Source organism: Blennius ocellaris (assembly GCF_963422515.1).
Source record: "Blennius ocellaris genome assembly, chromosome: 2".
In the NCBI taxonomy this organism is placed as follows: domain Eukaryota; kingdom Metazoa; phylum Chordata; class Actinopteri; order Blenniiformes; family Blenniidae; genus Blennius; species Blennius ocellaris.
The window spans coordinates 9,685,083-9,704,647 of NC_137651.1; the positions used below are offsets into that span (position 1 = coordinate 9,685,083).

General features: G+C 43.9%; 1 protein-coding gene across 1 annotated transcript in view; it reads left to right on the forward strand.

Annotated features, from left to right (window-relative positions):
* Positions 1–1,141: 1,141 nt before the first annotated feature.
* drd2a (dopamine receptor D2a) overlaps positions 1,142–19,565 on the forward strand; it is a gene marked incomplete at its 3' end in the record, with an annotated part of 31,544 nt that continues 13,120 nt past the window's right edge. The window contains exons 1-2 of the mRNA XM_080510266.1: positions 1,142–1,435; positions 10,951–11,060. Of these exons, the coding sequence (XP_080366392.1) occupies positions 1,157–1,435; positions 10,951–11,060 (389 nt within the window). The 5' untranslated portion in view covers positions 1,142–1,156. The remainder of the gene's footprint in view (positions 1,436–10,950; positions 11,061–19,565) is intronic.

Here is a 19,565-nt window from a genome sequence, read left to right on the forward strand (position 1 = left end):
GTGCACCAGACAAATAACAAAATAACTGTGTGGAAAGGGGATAAAACAGTAGCTCTTGAATGTGATTCACAGAGCACATGAGACTATACCAAAGTATGTTTGTTGGCATGGTGGATTTAACATTTCCATTAAAAAACAGATGGATGGAAGGATGACTGCAAAATATGCAACAGAAAACATTGAGCAGCCAACACTGTTGTCTGAGCTGGCTTGAAGGTTATCCATCCATCTTTTGTACTGCTTTATCCTGCAGGGTAAAGGGGCACTGGATCCCAGTTTACTGTGAGCAGGGGCAAAATTAACCTGAAATCCACACACACACCCTGCAATTTAGGATCATTCAGGTTATTTTCAGTCTTATATTTAAACAATACAGAACTATTACAAAACAAAACAAAAAAACAAATCCAACATATTTGAATGTAGATGTATGAAAGTCTGTTTAATAATTATAAAAAAAAAATACTTATAATTTGAAATATAATGTATTTTGCAATAAATACATTCCAAAGCCCCCAGTTGTTTACATTGAGCAGTATTTCTATGCACAGACTTATATCCAAATCATAGTAGAAAAGGAGTCAAAACACTGAATTGAACACAAGCATTGAGTTTTACACAAAGGGATTTGTGAGTTGCTACAAAAGTCATTAAAATCCACACCATTTTGTTAAATGAGCCTTGTTTAGATTCCCTGGATGTGGTTTTTATTGCAATAATTAGATGGAAATGTAATTCAGGCCTTGCTTGTTTTTCCCCATCCATTTGGTAGATCTGTCCAGTACAGACAGACAGGCATGTGTGTGAAGTGAGTTGAATGACATGCAGTTAAGATCCAGCAGGCTGGTAATCCAGCTGGAGACTCTGCTGATGACATTCCTGCTCATTTGGTTTGCTCTCTAACCACTCCACTATCAGATTGTCCAACAATTTAAGATAAAGATTGAGCCATTAGTGAGAGCAGCTGGGTTTAAGAGATCAATAGACAAATAGCTTCTGTAAAGCAATTACTGGAGGAATACAGATTATCCCAAAGCAGTCTTGCAATGTTTTTCTTCTGCTTGCAAACATTTCCATAAAAGACAAACATTTAAAATGCTGTATTCTGTCTGCATGCTTTGCAGGGCCCGCTCTTGGCCTTCATCACTCACAGCTAATGGATGTCTTTACCCAGTATGCCTACAACGACAGTTTCTTTGAAAATGGAACATGGAGCTTCAACGGGACGGGCCAGGAGCAGAAACACCCATACAACTACTATGCCATGCTGCTTACTCTGCTCATATTCGTCATCGTCTTTGGCAACGTGCTGGTGTGCATTGCGGTGTCCAGAGAAAAGGCTCTACAGACGACCACCAACTACCTGATCGTCAGCCTGGCTGTCGCCGACCTTCTCGTGGCCACGCTAGTGATGCCATGGGTCGTCTACTTAGAGGTAGGGAAACAGAAACAAAGCATTTGCTTACGTTTGGACTCTGTGTACAGATTTAAAAAGACCTGAATTGAATAACGTTCCCTAAGATGCTGAGATACTCCTGGATCCCATAAACTCTTTTTCTTTTTGTGTATTACAAAACCAATGGCATCAGTGAGAATAGTTTTTATTATAAGATGACTTTCAGGCTTTCAGTTTTATCATTCTTCCCAGTATTATAAACTATATACATTTATCACATCATCAGGGAGTAGATGTGCAAGAAAAATTACTACTCAACTATTTCCGTGAAGATGATCACCTGACAAGGCAGTGCTCACTTTGACACAAAGGGGCTCCAAAATAAGGGAAGGAATAATGTATTTATTATTTCTATGCGGGGCATTTATGTTAAATCTGTTGGCATTAAACTACTGATGAAAATGGTTTCCAAGCTGCCTGCAGTCTGGGGCTCAAGGTGAGACAAGGGTGAAGACTCACATGTTCACATCAGTCCTACTGTGGTTAAAGGCCTGTAATGCTGCAGCACTGTGTGACACTGCCAAAATGTCGAACAAGTCGATTTAATCAGAGGTCAGACATTTATGAATAATTCTTCTGAATTCCGGGATTTGACTGTTTGCCTCCATTTGGTATGGATTAATGCAGACTATTATTTTTGGAAGCCGCTTTGACACAAAACTTAACTGAAAGTGGTGAAAGACAACACAGGCTTGGGTTGTAATAAATCCTATATAATCTTCCAAATCAATAGCTTAGTCTTTGCTATCTTCATCAAAAACATCTCTCCAACTCTCTGCTTCAGCTCATCCTTTTCATACATCCAGAAGGTATCTGTAACCATTAGGCTTCAGACAACACTGTGAGATGAAAAGAGTGCAGGAACTGTGACCCCGATGTGCCTCTCTCAGTGAGGCTCATGATGATTATCACTGTGATCAGGTTACACAACATCCTCTGTCTTGTTCTGCTTGTATGTTTGTGATACATGCTGATCGATGCCGAGATCATAAAAAATGACAATCAATTGTACGTCTGTGGTAAGTATTCAAATTTACAATTCCCAATCAACCCTGAAGAGAAATTTAATAATTGGCACTGATGAGTAAGAATGGAGTGTGCTTCTTTACAATGTATGCATGATGCCTCCTGTTTGTTTTTATCAGAATGATTTACTTAGTCCCTCTGTTGATGTGGGGAACTAGGTATGCGCGGGGGTTCCTACATCAAAGCACATCAGAAAAGTGGGAGTTGAATTCTAATCAGCCACGTATCAAAGCCCCAAACTGTATTATACAACTTTTCAATGAGACCTTAATATAGCTGAGAAATGCCTGCATATGCAACGAGGTATAACTGCATATATGCGTGTTGCCAACAAGGTTTTCATGGATGCAAAGTGTTCAGAGGACGGTGGGCGGTGAAGCCACTCTCAGGCTTACATCGATCACAAGTCGCTCCACGCTTGTGGACAAACACTTGACAGTTGTTTCCTGTAACTGTGTATCACATTGAAGCATAACATTGGATTACAACATTCATTCAGAAGTTGGCAGCTTGTGTTTGTGCTGGCACCCAGGCTTTCACTCTGTTTATGCAGGAAGGCAAATTCAATTGCTGTTCTTTTTTTTGTGTGTGTCAGCTATAGGGATTCTCATCTCGATCAAAGGCTGTGATAGAATTGTTATTTCATGTAGCCTCAGACTTGATGACACATTCTTTCCTGTTTTTTCTCAAGATATGTTTTAGAGCGGATGCAGGTCAACCCATACCAACTACAATATCTATATTCTTCTCACCTAATTGATTTTAAGAAAGGACTTTTTCAGCCTCCTTCAATTGTTATCTGACTTGAGGCCACTTTATCCAAACACACTAAATAATTGCAGCAATTATGGCAGGAGGGGAAGTCTTCTTTCGAATAATAGGTAATACTTGTTCCAGTCAATGTGCATATGTCTGTAGAGGGAGACCATTTGATTTTAGCTTCTTAAACTGTTTGATCTCCTGTTAATGTGAAGTAGGAAAAAGCAAGTTAAACAGGTTTAAATCCAAGTAAACACATATAAACTGTTTTATTTATTGTCATTGTAACAAATACCACAAAACTAAAGCCGAAGTGTGTCTGTCGGTAGTAATCAATGTTGACTGGTAAATGTTAATCTAAAGTCAATGCACACTGGTATATACAGATTTATAGAAATAGATGCACAGTGATAGAAATGCTTGAAATTCTACATCCATGCTAACTGATATAATCCTTGCAAAAATATTAATCCTTGCAAACTAATGCAAATTACTTTTTATGTCCAAAATGGTCCATATTATTATTGATTTTATGGAGGGAAAAAAATATCACTATTTAATCAATTTTTTCATGGTCTGGTGTTGCACTGCTTCATGAATTAAGTGTATCTGTCAAACCCGCCCATCAAAGTCAGTGAGCAGATCCTTACACCTGATTTGTTCACTTGCACATCAAATCAGAACAGATCGATCTCAGATAATAGAGAGTTAGTGAATATTCTCTGATACACTGGGTGGCGCTAGATGTTAAAGTCTGGTCCTTCCTCACAGTAAAACTCCAGACTCCTCTTGTTTCCACCCGACAGGTGTAGAACTTTCATTTCTTAATTTCTGCATGTGAGGTTACATTCAGCGTGGTCGGGTATCCCGGGTGTCGCACACTAACATGTCCCTGCAGAAACACATCATTAACAATGGTTCCTATAGCTACACTATACATCTCTTCGTTGGTTCAGATACTTTTTTTTAACAAGTCTAACCCACAAAAACCAAGGTGAGGACTGGGTCCTGCTAGTTAAACACCTCAGTGGTGACAGATATTTTACTCTCAAATACATCTCTCACCAACTCCCTTGAAAGTTCCTGCAGATCGTCCAGTAATGTAACCGCCGTGGTTTGAAACTGTAGAATCCATTCGAGTGGCCCACTTGGTGACTTTAGAGTCTTGGTCACAGGCTGGTGTTGTGGTAGCTCATCGCAGGAAAATACTTTTAAAGTTAATACCGATCCTCCGGTAACAGAACGATCATGCTTAGAAACTCTTCAGACCAAAGCAATGGGTTTGACTCAGTCAGCGTTAGCCCCGCCCACTGACTTTGACGGGCGAGTTTGCCAGATGAAATTAATTCATGAAGCACCAGACCATGAAATAGTTAATAAAACTGTGAAATAATTCAATATGTTATTGACATAAAATTAATTCACATTTCAATTAATTAATGGCATTTAATGACACATTCATATATTTCATCCACATTTTGATTCAATTAATTATTTAATGGTGTATTTATTTATCTAATTTTGGCACTTTTAGACCATGAAATGACATCAAATAGTGAAACGGGGTCGTCTTTTTTTTTTCTTGGGTGAAAAATCGCAATTGTGTCTACAACTGTGTCACTGTGTCAGTGAGAGCTCCTACTGTTCAAAACAAACCAATATGGCGGCTTGGTCACAAACTTAGTTTTTTTTTACTAAAACAGTACAGCAAATGGTATGTCATTGGTATTAGTTGAGGCAGGCATGACGCATATCGAGCATATGCACCTTGATGCAATGCTTTCTGACAATGGAGGACTCCAGAATGCGGAAAAAAACCCAGCAGAAAAACAACTTTCTGTTGAGAATGCTTTGCTGCAGATCTATCTTGCCACTTAAAAAAAACATGTTCTCGAAATCAAAATGAAACTGTGGATAATAAACTGAGGTTCAAACCAAACCATGAGCTACCTCCACTATAATCTAACACTAACCCGAGTATACATCCAAACTGAGACACTTCCTGGAACATAAATCAATGCTAACTTGTATAACTCATATGACTTATATAACATACATACATTTTTTAAAAATCACATGCAAAGTAGTGATAATGTCTCTGAGTGCTACACATTTTCCATCATTCAGAGAGAAATATCAGTTTTATAATAATCTCCAGATGGATGTGTTGAAGGAAGATGCTTTCATAGGCTATGTTATGCGGAGCTCACTAGCACACAGCCTTGGCAGGAAGATTATTTATTAATTCACTTTACATTTACAAAAAACATGCTTTTCCCATCAGGGATAGCATTTGAAATGATGAATTCTGATAACTACAACAAACATGCTTCCAATTGAGTGGTGTTTGGTAGCATGACTGCTGGACATTCACTGGACCTTGGACATGACTTTTCACTCGCCACATGCCCTTCTTGTTTTTTTCATTAGTTATTGTGCAGACAGTTTATCATCTCTTTTTTTTTTTAAAGACTTGTGTCACTGGCTATGATGGTGACTGAGTTCTTCATGTTAATAATGTATCTGCGTGAGAAACATTGCAAGCTTCGTCACAGAGTGTGGGCAGGGCCTTTAACTTGCCCTTTATTATTAAATGCTAAATTTGCATTAATTACCACAGTTTTAGCTTTCTGCCAAGTGTGACTGATTTGTAGAGCATATGGGGGGAATATTATGCAGGACTTAAGGTTAAGACATTGCTTGAAATTATGCTGAATACATTCAAAAGGATAACTTCTTGGTTCTTTTTTTTTCTCTTTGACAATAGAAACCAAATTGATTAGGTACTCTTCATTTGTTGCTGCACCTGCATGATCTGCAGAACTCATGTTTAGTCTTTTATTTAAAAAAAAAATATCTTATTTTTATCATCTATTTGCATCATGAGAGAGCATTAGTTGCCTGGCTTGGACATATGTGTGTAAATATGTGACAAGACCAACGTGAAACATTTTTTGTGAGTTTAAAACCGCACTGATCAAAAATATAACAAGCAGAATATGGTAAGTATTCCACATAATAACGTGCCAATTATCTCAGATCTGATAATTGCGGATCTGGTCATGATCAGGGCTCCTGTGATTGACTTGGATGAAACTCTGAACAATTATTCCTACTTTAAAATCATTTCACACTTTCACAGTGGCCTCGATTTAAAACATAATTGTTTTTGGTACATTTATAATTCAGAGAAGAAGAGAGGTTTTTTTATTTTAATGATTCATTGTGGTTAAGTTTATAAATCTGTTTTGATTGAATCAGTTTGTCATTTTCATATGAATGCGTCTTTAATTCTTTTATTGTACACTGTGACACATTTCATGCATAATGTATTTTATATTTTATCTGCGGGTAATGTAATAATTCTTTAAAGTCAAGTCAAGAGCCAACAATGAAAACTTGAAGCCTTTCATGAAGACTTCAAGTTATCATGAAAACACCCAAAGAGCTTAGAAATATGAGTTTACACAGTGTCATTACAGTGGGGAGGTTTATGGGTTTTGTGTGAACCTGGGGAAACACCAGCGTGATTGTGCTCAAGCAATATGGACGAAAACCCAGAAGCTCTTCTGCTTTGTATGTCAATGGATCACATTTCCTTCAACACAGAAAGTGTGATCCTTCATGTTGAGTCCCAAGGCTGCTTTCCTGACCTGTTCAGCGTGAGAGGACACACCCACACAGGGGAAGCAATCCCCTCATTTGAAACCACATTTGAACAAGGCTGTTACGGCGCTATTCAAACACAGGAAAACAGACACGTTGACAAATAGCCAGCCAGCCTGCCGCACAACAAAAGAGGCACAGTTTGAGGCAGTTTCTCTACAATAGCTCTGCTGTTGCCACCTTACAAACACAAACCAAGTGAGACAACATGGGAAATCATGTTGCTTGAGTACCATGAAGAGATCTCATTAGTGATTATTGTAATCAAGATTCCACATTTTCAATACGATCAAAAGAGGCTGAAGATAAAATACCCGCTCATATAAGCCATGGGTGTGCATCCCCATGTAAGTAATATGAGGGTTTGTAGATTGCTAATGATAAAACCAATCCAACATTGTGATAGAAAAATTTGAGGTAATTTATATCTGCCACTACAGCTCCTTCAGTTAGTGTTGTTTATTTCCCCTAAATTCTACTGTACTGGGCTCTTCAGTTCAGCATCTTTTTCAACTCTTTGGCAGTTTCTCAATGTGCATACTTGTCCATTCTTGCATACTTGTGAAACGCCATCAGTCGGAGACCAAGTACTGATCCAATTCAAAGTATGGATCTCACAGAGTACACGTTAAATACCCAAATGTGTATTCGCTCGGCACACATTATCAAGGATGCATCAAGACCAGACTTATGTGGACTAAAGGCCAATTCATACTCCACAAGAACAAGAAGAAAGTTCAGCACTCCAGGGTCCTGCCGAACAAAATTACGTCATTTTCTTCGGGCCAGCTCCCTCTGTCCAAAGAAATTTGGTTCGGCTGTGCCAACTATCCTGGCCGAAGTATGTCGATGCCGCACTGCCGAAACATCGGCACTACCGTGTGCTGTGAATGCGTGTTCCAGCGCATGTCATGTTTAAAAATGAATGTGCTTTGGACGAGAATGAAAACTTAGTTAACTTTCCGTGTGGTTCTTCTTCCATTTTATTTTCTTCTCCTTTTTATCCTTTTGTTATGCTTGTAGCATCACTAATACCTGTAGGTTTTTAGTAACAGAAGTATCCCTCTGGACAAACAAAGTTAGTTTAATTCCCCCACTGATTTTTCATTTCACCAGGCCCCCTTACTGCATTTTCAATATGCATCCACCATACATCTGTAAATCCCCTCAGAATGTTGATACATTTTGAATTTTATGTTTTTTGTGATATTGTGCTGTGAAACTCAGTTTAATATCCAGGCGACACACCCCCACATTGATATGAATAAGACCTATATTGTAGCTCTGAAGTCATGAGATGTTTTATGTTGTTGAAACGACTTGAATTTGTTCGTGGCTGCATCACTGATGTGGTTGAAAAACTGTTGGCGGTTGTGTTGGAGGGGCTTTCATAAGAACAAGCTTTACACTGACATAAAAGAGTAAGAAGGAATAGAGCGATAGTACTGAAGGAGAAGAACTGATAGACTAAATGCAGAGAACAGTGCTTAGCCTCAAGATGCAGCCAAGACATTTGTCAAGGATGGAAAATTACAGAACAGAAGAAGAGTAGAGGTTGCGACAAGGAGACAGGCAGTTATTAGCTGGTCAAATCATTCAGCAATCACTCTGAGCGCCACAGACACTCCCAACAACATACGGCTCTTTAATGACAGTGTCTAATTTTATGAAGACACAACCCAGGGACAAAGATTCATCAACTACAGAGAGGCGACACTTGGCCCACGACGTGCTCAATTATTTCTCGTACCCTTTAGAAAGCTGTGGGAGCAAGCAGATAGGCCGTATTGTCAGTCAAGGTGGGTGGCCGCAGACCTGTCAGAGCTACACTGATGACGTTAGTTCCATCATGGGATTCGACCACACAACAGAGGGCAACTTATGAATACAAATAGGTTTCAATCATGCCTTTGATCAAAAATGACCTGGAGCTATAAACCTGGGTTCTTGTTAAAAGGTAATTATCTAACTAACAATGAGGATGTCTATAGTTCAGTAAAGTCTGCAGTTAGACTTAATTCTTCCAATAAAAACATGAACACTGGCATCAACACAAATGTCTATCAACCTTCATATCCCAGTTCATCGGTAACCCGTGGCCGTGCATGACCCTGTCACTGGTTCACTGCTTCTCCTTCTGCAGACCACTTTTGATAGATACTGACCACTGCGGACTGGGAAGACTCCTCTGGAGCTGCACTTTATGAGGTGCCGTGAGTCATCTTCCCATCACAATGTAGGCTGGCTGTTACTTGCTTCAGGGGGTAAGAGGGACATTCCCCTTCTCTGACCAAAGCATACGCTCTTTTCTTGAATTATTTTTTATCACAGGGGAGGATAAAAATCTCTTCTTCTCAGTGACTGGAGCTACTTCACAGGAGGCAACATATCAAGTTTAGAGCTACCAAGTCTTAGACATCAAGAGTAAAAGTCACTCTTAACGCTAAACATCACATGCCACACGTAATATCTCTTTTGTTTGATCTCTGATTCCCTTTAGAAGTCAACATCAGATAATTTTTCCTATACATTCTGAGATCCACTGGCAGTAGAAAGCCTTGTAACAGATTTGTACAGGTAGGTATGCCTTCAGCTGGCATACTTGTTGAAAGTATTGTTTACTGTAGATCGTTTTGCATTTATATGCTGCAATCATGACAGTTACACTGCATACAATTGCACTTTGGCCTTCTTTCTCATGGTATTCCATAAGAAATTACAGGAAACAAGGCTTGCTGGCATCAGTGTTGGTATGTATGGATGTATGTACCGGCAAGTGCAGAGGTGACAGTCTTGCAGTTTACACCAACAACTCGTGGTGCCAGGACTCCAAAGTTGTCTCCATGGTCTGCACACCTGACATCGAGGCACTGACGTTGAGATGTCGCCCCTTCTACTTGCCACGGGAACTGTCGGCGGTCATCATTGTGGCTGTGTATATATCACCGAGGGCGAACGTGAAAGAGGCTATGGAAGACCAATCCTGCTGGATGTTCTCAACTGCTTCTTTGCACGATTTGAGGCAGACAACGTCACCCAGCCACAGAGACTCTCCCCTCTTTGTTGTGAACAGACATTACAACTGTCCACATTTGGAGTAAAAAAGGTCCTTGCCAGTGTCAACCCACGCAAAGCTGCAGGGCCTGATAACATCCCTGGAAAGGTCCTGAAACACTGCACTGTGCAACTGAAGGACGTCTTAACCGACATCTTTAACACCTCTCTCAGCCAGTCAGTGGTCCCTGCGAGACTGCATGTGCTCAGGAGACTGAGGAAGGTTGGTCTCCCTACCATACACCTGAGGTACCCCACTCCCAACACTGCTGGACCTTTATAGGAGACGCTGCATCAGCAGGGACACTCACGACCCTTCCCATAGAATGTTTTCCCTGCTTCCCTCCGGAAAAAGATACCAGGGCATCTGGTGCAGGACCACCAGGTTCATACAGAGTTTCTTCCCCCAGGCAATGAGAGCACTGAATGAACGATGAAAAATGACTGATAAGAACTGTCTGCACCATGACTGCACGTGCTCTGTTAAATTTTATTCTGACTGCCTGCACTATTTTTCTTTGTTTTATGACCTGATTTTATACTACCGGTACTCTTTACTGACGAGTACACTATTTTTACTTCAAATTTTATTATCCGCGTGTTCTCTTTTTTATATTTATTACGTTTTTACACTGCTTTTAACCAAGGAGTACACTATTTCGTTTTTCTTGTACTCTGTACAATTTAAATGACAAACAAAAAATCTTGAATCTTGATTTATTCGTCTGACACTGCTCACCTTTTTTATGCTTTTTGCATCCATTTTACCATCCTTTACTCTAATGGGGCTTGTGTTTCTTCCAATTTGGACATAATGAGAAAATTATACAAGGTTTGGCTGTTTTTATGTTATTTATTTCTATTGCTCTTTATTGCAGAGGGAAACAGGATGTCTCTGGCAAAGAGCTGACTTCCCCAGTCGTGTGTAATGGCTTTGTTCTGTTGACTGTCTCTGTAAGCTGCCATGTGTTGTTGTTCTTCTCATCCAGGTAGTGGGAGAGTGGCGCTTTAGCAAGATCCACTGTGACATCTTTGTCACTCTAGATGTGATGATGTGTACAGCCAGCATCCTCAATCTCTGTGCCATCAGCATCGATCGGTGAGTTTGCCACAGCACATATTTCTTTTTAGTCCTGCCTGCCATGGTTTCTAGCATGAATTTCTACAGAAAATCTTTTCCCTTTCTGAACAACAGATGGCAATTATTACCATTTCATTGCATCAGCGTCAAAGTCTACATGTCTTTTCACAGGCCAAATTATTTTTTCAAACACATAATCCCTGTAAATTTCTTGCCATGACCTGTGAACACCTCAATGTGCATTATATACTCAACTCTTGTGAAACAAGTGCAATAGAGTGTAACTTACAGTGAAATTGGAATTAATTTAGAAAACAGCTTATTTATAGACACATTCTGTACTTTAAACATATAAAAAAAATATCTTAAGCTACATACTTTGACAACAAATCACAACAATGATAATAGGAACACTCACACACTCATTACATTCTTTAAGCAACCAAAACATTTAAAAGTGGAGGATTTAGGTATGTTATATTTAGTTTGACACTCAAAGAAATACATTAAACTCACAGGAATGGAAGGAAATCAAACTGTCTACTGTAATCCTCAGAAGAAGGTGGAAGTATAAAATACCCTGGAGAAGAACATTCACAATATGAAAATCTATAAGTCTCTGGCAGCTGGTTGAGGTGTGCTTGACCTCACACTGTGCTCGAAATGCTAGTACAGATTAAGCTGGTATGCAAGGTAATAGTAACATGAAAGTGGGTCTAGTCCAGGGGTCGGCAACCCGTGGCTCTTTTGTCCCTCTGCTGCATCGCCTCGGTCCCACTGCAGTACATCCTGGAGCGTGGCGGGCAGCAACAGTACAGTAAGGCAAAGCGCACCCAGATGTGTTGTGTTGCGCGGTCCCAGTCCTGAGAGTGCTGTAAAATGTAGGCTGGTTGTGAACGATGTGCAACAACGCGGGCATGCAATGTCATTACACGTGGCGCGAAGAGTGCCGGAGCAGCTCTGCGGTCGCCCGAAGCTATGCGCTTCCTTTATCTGTGATCCAGCAGAAAACTTTCTCAATCTGAACATCAGTGTCCATCACCCGCTGGATCTCCTCCTCTCCTATTACTGAGGGGAGCGTTTGAACCTCTCCGGAAGACCGCGGTGCTGTGGAGCGCCGACATTTCAATAAACCTAGTCAACAAAACAACCAGTGTGTGCAAAGTGGTCTATGTGAACAATAATGGGAGGGTTTACGACAGATGCAATATTTTAATATTGCAGACTTGTTAAGCGACGATCCTCACTACCAATCAACAGACGTGTGGAGGAACGATGCTTCATGCTCACAGCCACAGAGAGCCACAATTATTCACTTAATGCTAAATAATCCGGTATTACACAACAACTGAATGACATTGAAAGCCAAACCACTCACACTCATGGTTCTAAAAACCCAGATCCCCGGCATATATGCGTCAATTTAATAATATTATAGCGATGACGGGGGGTGCTGCTCCCAGTATGTTCTGTTCAGTGAGAAAAGGATCCAAATGGCTCTTTAGCCTCGTTTCCACTGCACAAAAAGTGTGGGAATGAACTGGTATAGTCCTTTAAGGGTCCGGTTTCCACCGCAAGAATTTTGGATTTTCCGGAAACAACCACTCCAAAGGCTGTGCTTTTCTGCCACCCTTCTGTTGGGGTACTCAGGACCATGGAAAGGGTCTGATTTTGAGATGTGGTGCGACGTGATGCAATGCTGGCCGGCGTTTGCTTTCTCGGAACCAACACACAAGTGGCGGCGTGGCACTAGAGCTGACGAGCCTCTGGACCGATGGGAGAGAAAATAAAACTAGTGCAAAGCGAAGGATGTAAACAACACCAGAGGATTCATAAGATCCAGGTCTGCCGCCCCGGCTGAGATTACTATTGCAACGTCACATATCTGTGGAGCTCTAAACCCTGTCTACATTTTACCCATACTTTGTCCATAGGAAACGCGGACCAGATTTCACTCTGGTTACGTTATATCTTACTGCTCAATACCATTCCGTTCCTTCCCTTCACTTTTTGTGCAGTGGAAACGTGGCTTTTGAGTGTTGAAGGTTGCCGACCCCTGGTCTGGGCAATGGAATAAGCAGGTATAAATATGCTGCTATTCAGGAGAAAGTGGGCCTACAAGATGACATTAGTCTGGAGAAAGTGGGTCAGGACAGAGGTCTGTAACCTTTTTGTTTAAATGAGCAGTTTTTTCTTACTTTGCACCAAAGAAAGTTTGTCTGCAAAAGCAGCAAAACATGTAACCTTCAAAAAATGATAACACAGCTTATAAAACATTGTAGAATATGCTATAGTTTCCTAAACTACTGCATATGAGGCTTTTTATGTGTTTTAAGTATTTGAACAGATTCATTCTTTCCATCCATTTAAAACCATTTTCTTACATGGAATAACTTTAATGTTTTAATGGTGTTCTATGTGGAACTTAACTAAAATCTAAAGAAAATGTTGCCTGAACATCGTGGCTTTGAGAAAGCTGCAGACAGATGAGGTAGAGAGCCTCATGTAGCTCCACAGCTATGATTTGCAGAACACTTGTCTTGTAGATGTCGCTTGTGTGAATGAAGCATCTATTGAAAATGACACAAGTCTGGCAAAAATGGTTTTAAAAGACATGAATAGTCCTATTGACAGCAACCATAAAGGATGACTCTTGGCATAAAATAAAACGTGGAGAAAGCTAATTGTCTGGAGAAAGTGGATCTCGGAAATACTGTTAGTTGAATGAACTGAATTTTTTTTTTTAAGTCTTGTACTTATACTTGGATGAACTACATGCAGAAACTTGTATGTTGATTCTGTCTTGTAAAGAAATCCAACCTTCATGTTTTTTATTTAGTTTTTTGGAATATGTTCAAATACTCTCACAGGCACTGCGGAATAGTGGGTATGTACCTGTGAGGTTCCAAGGCGGACCCCCGACTTGGGATGTGGTCGGCGGGTGTTGGGAGAGAGGATACGGCAAAAAGGAGAGGGTCGACGGTGTTTACAAAAATAAACTTACATTTATTTTGTCTTTTCTTTTTACAAATGTTCACAAAACTCTTTTACTTGCTGCCTCACTACAGGCCAGCCGACACAGACTCACGTACTGTCAGTCTCTCAGTTCCCCAGTCACTGACAGCGGGCCTCTTTAAATAGGCCCAGCCCCACCCTGCATTTAGCCAATCAGAACATGCTGGACTGACACAACCGGCGAAGGGGTGTTTAACTGATCCTAAACTAACCCAACCAAAGAAATACATGAATAAAGTACACATACATTAAACAAGCATACTTATCTACAAAATATATACATTATATTAATGTGATACATCACCCAGTCCCCACTATACATATTTACATCCAAAAATACAAACAGTGCACCCCTACACCCAGTGGACTGTTCCACCTGCCGTCTGCCCACTGAAATACAGCTCCTTCAGCGGCGCGTGCTCCGCCGAGGACCCGGAAGTGCGTGAGGTGAGCTGTGTTCAACGTGAGAAAGGGCTGTCACTTTCTCACATTTCCCACCCCTTCTGCAGTCTCGCAACCAGGGTGGCGAGACAAAAAGTCGGCAACAGTGTTCCGTTTGCCAGCTCTGTACCGCACTGTACAGTGGTACCGCAGCATACCGAGTCTCTCTCGGAAATCATTTCCGGCTGCTGTATGCCACCGGTTTCTGGTCCTCCCCCTTTCCCCGGAGGAGCACTGCCCCAAGACCAACCCCAGAGGCGTCAGTCTGGACAGTGAAGGGCTGTTCGAAGTTAGGCCTCTGCAGCACCGGGTCTTTGCAAAGAGCCTCCTTCAGGTCTTGGAACGCCAATTCCTGCTCCTCTCCCCACTGGATCCGGGAGGTACCTGACTTCCGAGTCAGGTCAGACAAGGGGGCTGCTCTCCGAGCAAAGTTTGGCACAAATCGACGATACCCACCCACCAGGCCCAGGAAAGACCGAACATCCTTCTGGGTTTGGGGCCTTGGGCAGTCAAGTGCCGCCTGCACACGGAGCTGTAGACCTGGTTGCCTGTCGTGCCACTCCTTCATGAGGTTCACGTGGAAGGTCTGTCGTGGTTTCCTTTTCCCTGGCATGTGCACCTCATAGGTAGCTGGACCCATCTTCCGCACCACCTCGTATGATCCCTGCCACCTGACCAGGAGCTTGTTTTCAGAGGTGGGCAGCAAAAGTAGAACTCTCTGCCCGGGTTGGATGTTGCGCTGCCTGGCGGTCTTGTCATACCAGCTCTTTTGGCGTAACTGGGCATGCTCCAGGTTTGACTGCACCAGTTCAGTCATTTCCTCCATTTTGTCCCGCATCTGGAGGACATGGGCCAGGATACTCCGGGTCTTGGGTGTCTTTGGTCCCTCCCAGGACTCTCTCAGCACATCCAGAGGACCCCTCACCTGTCTTCCATAAAGCAGTTCAAATGGTGAGAAGCCAGTGGAAGCCTGAGGAACCTCTCGGTAAGCAAAGAGCAGGTAAGGTAGCCAGCAGTCCCAATCCTTTCCGTTAGCTGCCACAAACTTCCTTAACATGTTCTTTAATGTTTGGTTGTATCGTTCAACCAGGCCGTCGGTCTGGGGGTGGTAAGGAGTGGTTCGGATGCCCTTGATGCCTAACCATCTATATACCTCTCTCAGGGTTTTGGACAGGAAAGCAGTACCCTGACCAGTCAAGATTTCTTCTGGAATCCCTACCCTGGAAAACAACTGCAACAGGGCTTGGGCTATGGGACGAGCAGAGATCTTACGCAGGGGAAAAGCTTCTGGGTAGCGCGTGGCATAGTCGCATATCACGAAAATATATTTATAACCATGTTGGGATCTCTCCAGGGGTCCTACCAAGTCCATAGCTATGCGAGAGAAGGGGGTCTCAATAATGGGCAGTGGCTGCAGGGGATAAGGGCTAGTCTTCCTGCTGGTCAGCTGGCACTTGGGGCAACTCTTGCAAAACTCCTGCACCTCCCTATAGAGACCTGGCCAAAAAAACCTGGCTGCTATCCTCTCATAGGTCTTGGAATTGCTCAGATGCCCTGACCACGGGATCTCATGGCCTAATACTAGCACCTTTTCCCTGAGCTGCCGTGGAACAACCAGCTGCTCTGCCCTGCCCTCGGCTGGCTGATGGTAAAGCAGACCCTCCCTCACAAAAAAGCTTTCTCCCGACAAGGTATTATTGACCCCAGTTGGGACATCCTCAATATGGGTGACCCTTTCATATGCTCCCTTCAATGTAGCATCTCCCCTCTGCAACGGCTCAATGTCATCTGGCACATCACCCCAAACATCATCTGTGTGATTACCCTGTTCTTCCTCCACCGCACCCACTAGCTTGGCCTGCCTGCGCTGCATGCGGGTCTTCCTGGTTTTTAATCTGTCAGGGGCAGCCATTTTCACTTCAGTGAAGGCCAACTCCTGTAAGCTATTGGGTTTACTGTGCTCATTCTTTTCCTCCTCAGGGGTCTGGAACTGGCTCTGAGACCGCGTGACCACCACATTAACTGGCTGACCAGACCGGAGCAAGTCTGGTAGCACCCCAATGTCTCGTCCCATGACCACTGGATGACTCAGCTGCTCCACCACCCCCACAATCATCTGATATGTCTGATTTTTAACCTTTAGGTAGACCTTTGCTGTGCTGTACTCATGCTCATCCCCATTCACACAAAGCACTTTCACCTTCCTACCATGTATAAAATCCCTTTCCTCCACTAAGTGTGGCTGCACCAAAGTCTTTGTACTTCCTGAATCTAACAGGGCAGAAGCAGGCTTTCCATTAATTAGTACTGGGATCGTTTGCAGTCGGCCAAGTAAACTGCTACCTTCTTCTGGTTTGGGAATACAACTATTCATTGAGTGTTTTGCCTTGATCTGAGGGCAATTAGGCTTAATATGACCTTCCTCTTGGCAATGATAGCACACTACATTCCCTGTCACTTTCTGCTTGGAGCTATCCTTTGGGTTGACTGGGGTAACTAAATTCCTAGCAGGTATCTTAGTGGGCTCAGTAGATGTGGAACCACTCCCAGGACCAAACCCCTCAGACCTACCTCTGGTTGTCAGTCTTGGCTCCCACCGGAAGTTTCTGTGCTGCCGCGCCGACATGAAGGCCTCTACCAGCTCTGCCGCCCTCTGGCCATCCGCAGGTCCGTGTTCTTTGACCCAAACTCGGACGTCTGGGGCGAGGGTCCGAAGAAACTGTTCGGCGATCAGCACCTCGCAGATGTCTTCGACTGACTTCCCTGCCGGCCTGATCCACTTGTAGAACAAGTCCTTGAGGCGCGTGTACAGCTCACGGGGAGTTTCACCAGGCTGGACATCAGGCTCCCGGAACCTCCTGCGGTACACCTCCTCATTAATTTCATATTTATGAAGGATCGCTTCCCTCACCCGGTCATAGTCCATTGCTGCCACCATGTCCATCGCAACATAAGCGCCGCGGGCCTTCCCGGTCAGATAGGGCACCAAAAGCACCGCCCACTCTTCTCTGGGCCAGCGGTAGGCTGTTGCCAGCCGCTCAAACGTGGTGAGGTACTGTTCAACATCATCCCCTTCCTCAAGCCTGGGGATGTTGCCTCGGTGCCACGCCATAGATGCACCTGCCGCCGCTGGAGCCGATGCCGCTGGAGCCGATGCCGCTGGAGCCGATGCCGCTGGAGCCGATGCCGCTGGAGCCGCCGTTGCAGGAACCGCCACTGAAGCCGCTGCCGCCGCTGAAGCCGCCGCCGCCGTGGGAACCGCCGCCGCCGCTGGAACCGCCGCTGCTGGAGCCGCCGCTGCTGGAGCCGGTAGGGTTGGGGAAGGCCACCAAATGTGAGGTTCCAAGGCGGACCCCCGACTTGGGATGTGGTCGGCGGGTGTTGGGAGAGAGGATGCGGCAAAAAGGAGAGGGTCAACGGTGTTTACAAAAATAAACTTACATTTATTTTGTCTTTTCTTTTTACAAATGTTCACAAAACTCTTTTACTTGCTGCCTCACTACAGGCCAGCCGACACAGACTCACGTACTGTCAGTCTCTCAGTTCCCCAGTCACTGACAGCGGGCCTCTTTAAATAGGCCCAGCCCCACCCTGCGTTTAGCCAATCAGAACATGCTGGACTGACACAACCGGCGAAGGGGTGTTTAACTGATCCTAAACTAACCCAACCAAAGAAATACATGAATAAAGTACACATACATTAAACAAGCATACTTATCTACAAAATATATACATTATATTAATGTGATACATCACCCAGTCCCCACTATACATATTTACATCCAAAAATACAAACAGTGCACCCCTACACCCAGTGGACTGTTCCACCTGCCGTCTGCCCACTGAAATACAGCTCCTTCAGCGGCGCGTGCTCCGCCGAGGACCCGGAAGTGCGTGAGGTGAGCTGTGTTCAACGTGAGAAAGGGCTGTCACTTTCTCACAGTACCTCTCTGCTAAATCAGTCTAAGTGGAGCTTTAAAAGTCCTCATAGAACCTGCATCTATAGCCCCGTTTCCACCGCACAAAAAGTACCGGCCTAGACCGGTCTAAACCGCTCCGGTTCGCGTGTCACGACAGGAATGCGGTCTAAACCGCTCCAAAGGCGACCGCTTTTCCGCTACCCTTCCGTTGGGGTGCCGGGGACCATGGAACAGGTCTGAGTTTGAGCTGCTGTCTGCTGATTGGTCAGTGATTTACTACACGCCCTCAATATTTTAATGTGCCGGCTGAATCCTCTGCTGTCAGTGTGGTCAGCTGTGCACTGGTTGTTTTTATTTTCATTTTCTTTTCTTTGCTGCTCAACTTTAGTGTTTGTTGTGAAAGAGCGACTTGAGGCAGGGGGAGACCGGGGCTCGGGACTTTGCATCGCGTTGGAGTTTTCTGTTTGCAGCATAGCGCTCGCCGTGGCGTGGATGCGCGTCCGGGACACCGGAGTCTGGAGCTTTCGTCTCCGGCGCTGACCCTGCTCCGGCAGCTCCGCTTTCCAGAGGCGGTCAGCGTTCTGTTCAGCCGCGGTCAGTGGCGCTTTACCGCGGGGACGGACCGCGGAAGCGATGAAAAGGAGCTCGGAGCTCGGCGCCTCCGTGTTCCGGCGCTGTGCTGCTGGACCGCGATCAGCGCCGGAGTGGAGTGCCTCCTGCGTTTGAGCAGAAAGCTCAGACTCCCGTGTCTGTGCCTCAGTCAACTGGGGGGAGCGCTCCGGCCACTTGCCCCACACCCGAGCGCTCGAGTGCGGGGCAAGTGGCCGGAGCGCTCGCTCTCTCACAACAAACACGGAAGTTGCGCTGCAGCTCTCCGCTGCAAAAAATGACTGCTGCAAAAAGTAACTTTTTTTTTTTCCGCAGCAAAAAATAACAGTGCAAAGTGGAGAATTTAAACAACAACAGAGGATTCATAAGATCTACATCTGACGACTTTCTTTTCTGTTATAATGTCACATTTCTGCGGAGCTCATAACACCGCCCACTTTTAACGCTCCTCTCTGCAGTGGGGACGCGACCCAAAATTTCGGTCGGGGTCTCTATTCCGTACCGCTCCGCTCCGTCCCGGCACTTGTGTGCGGTGGGA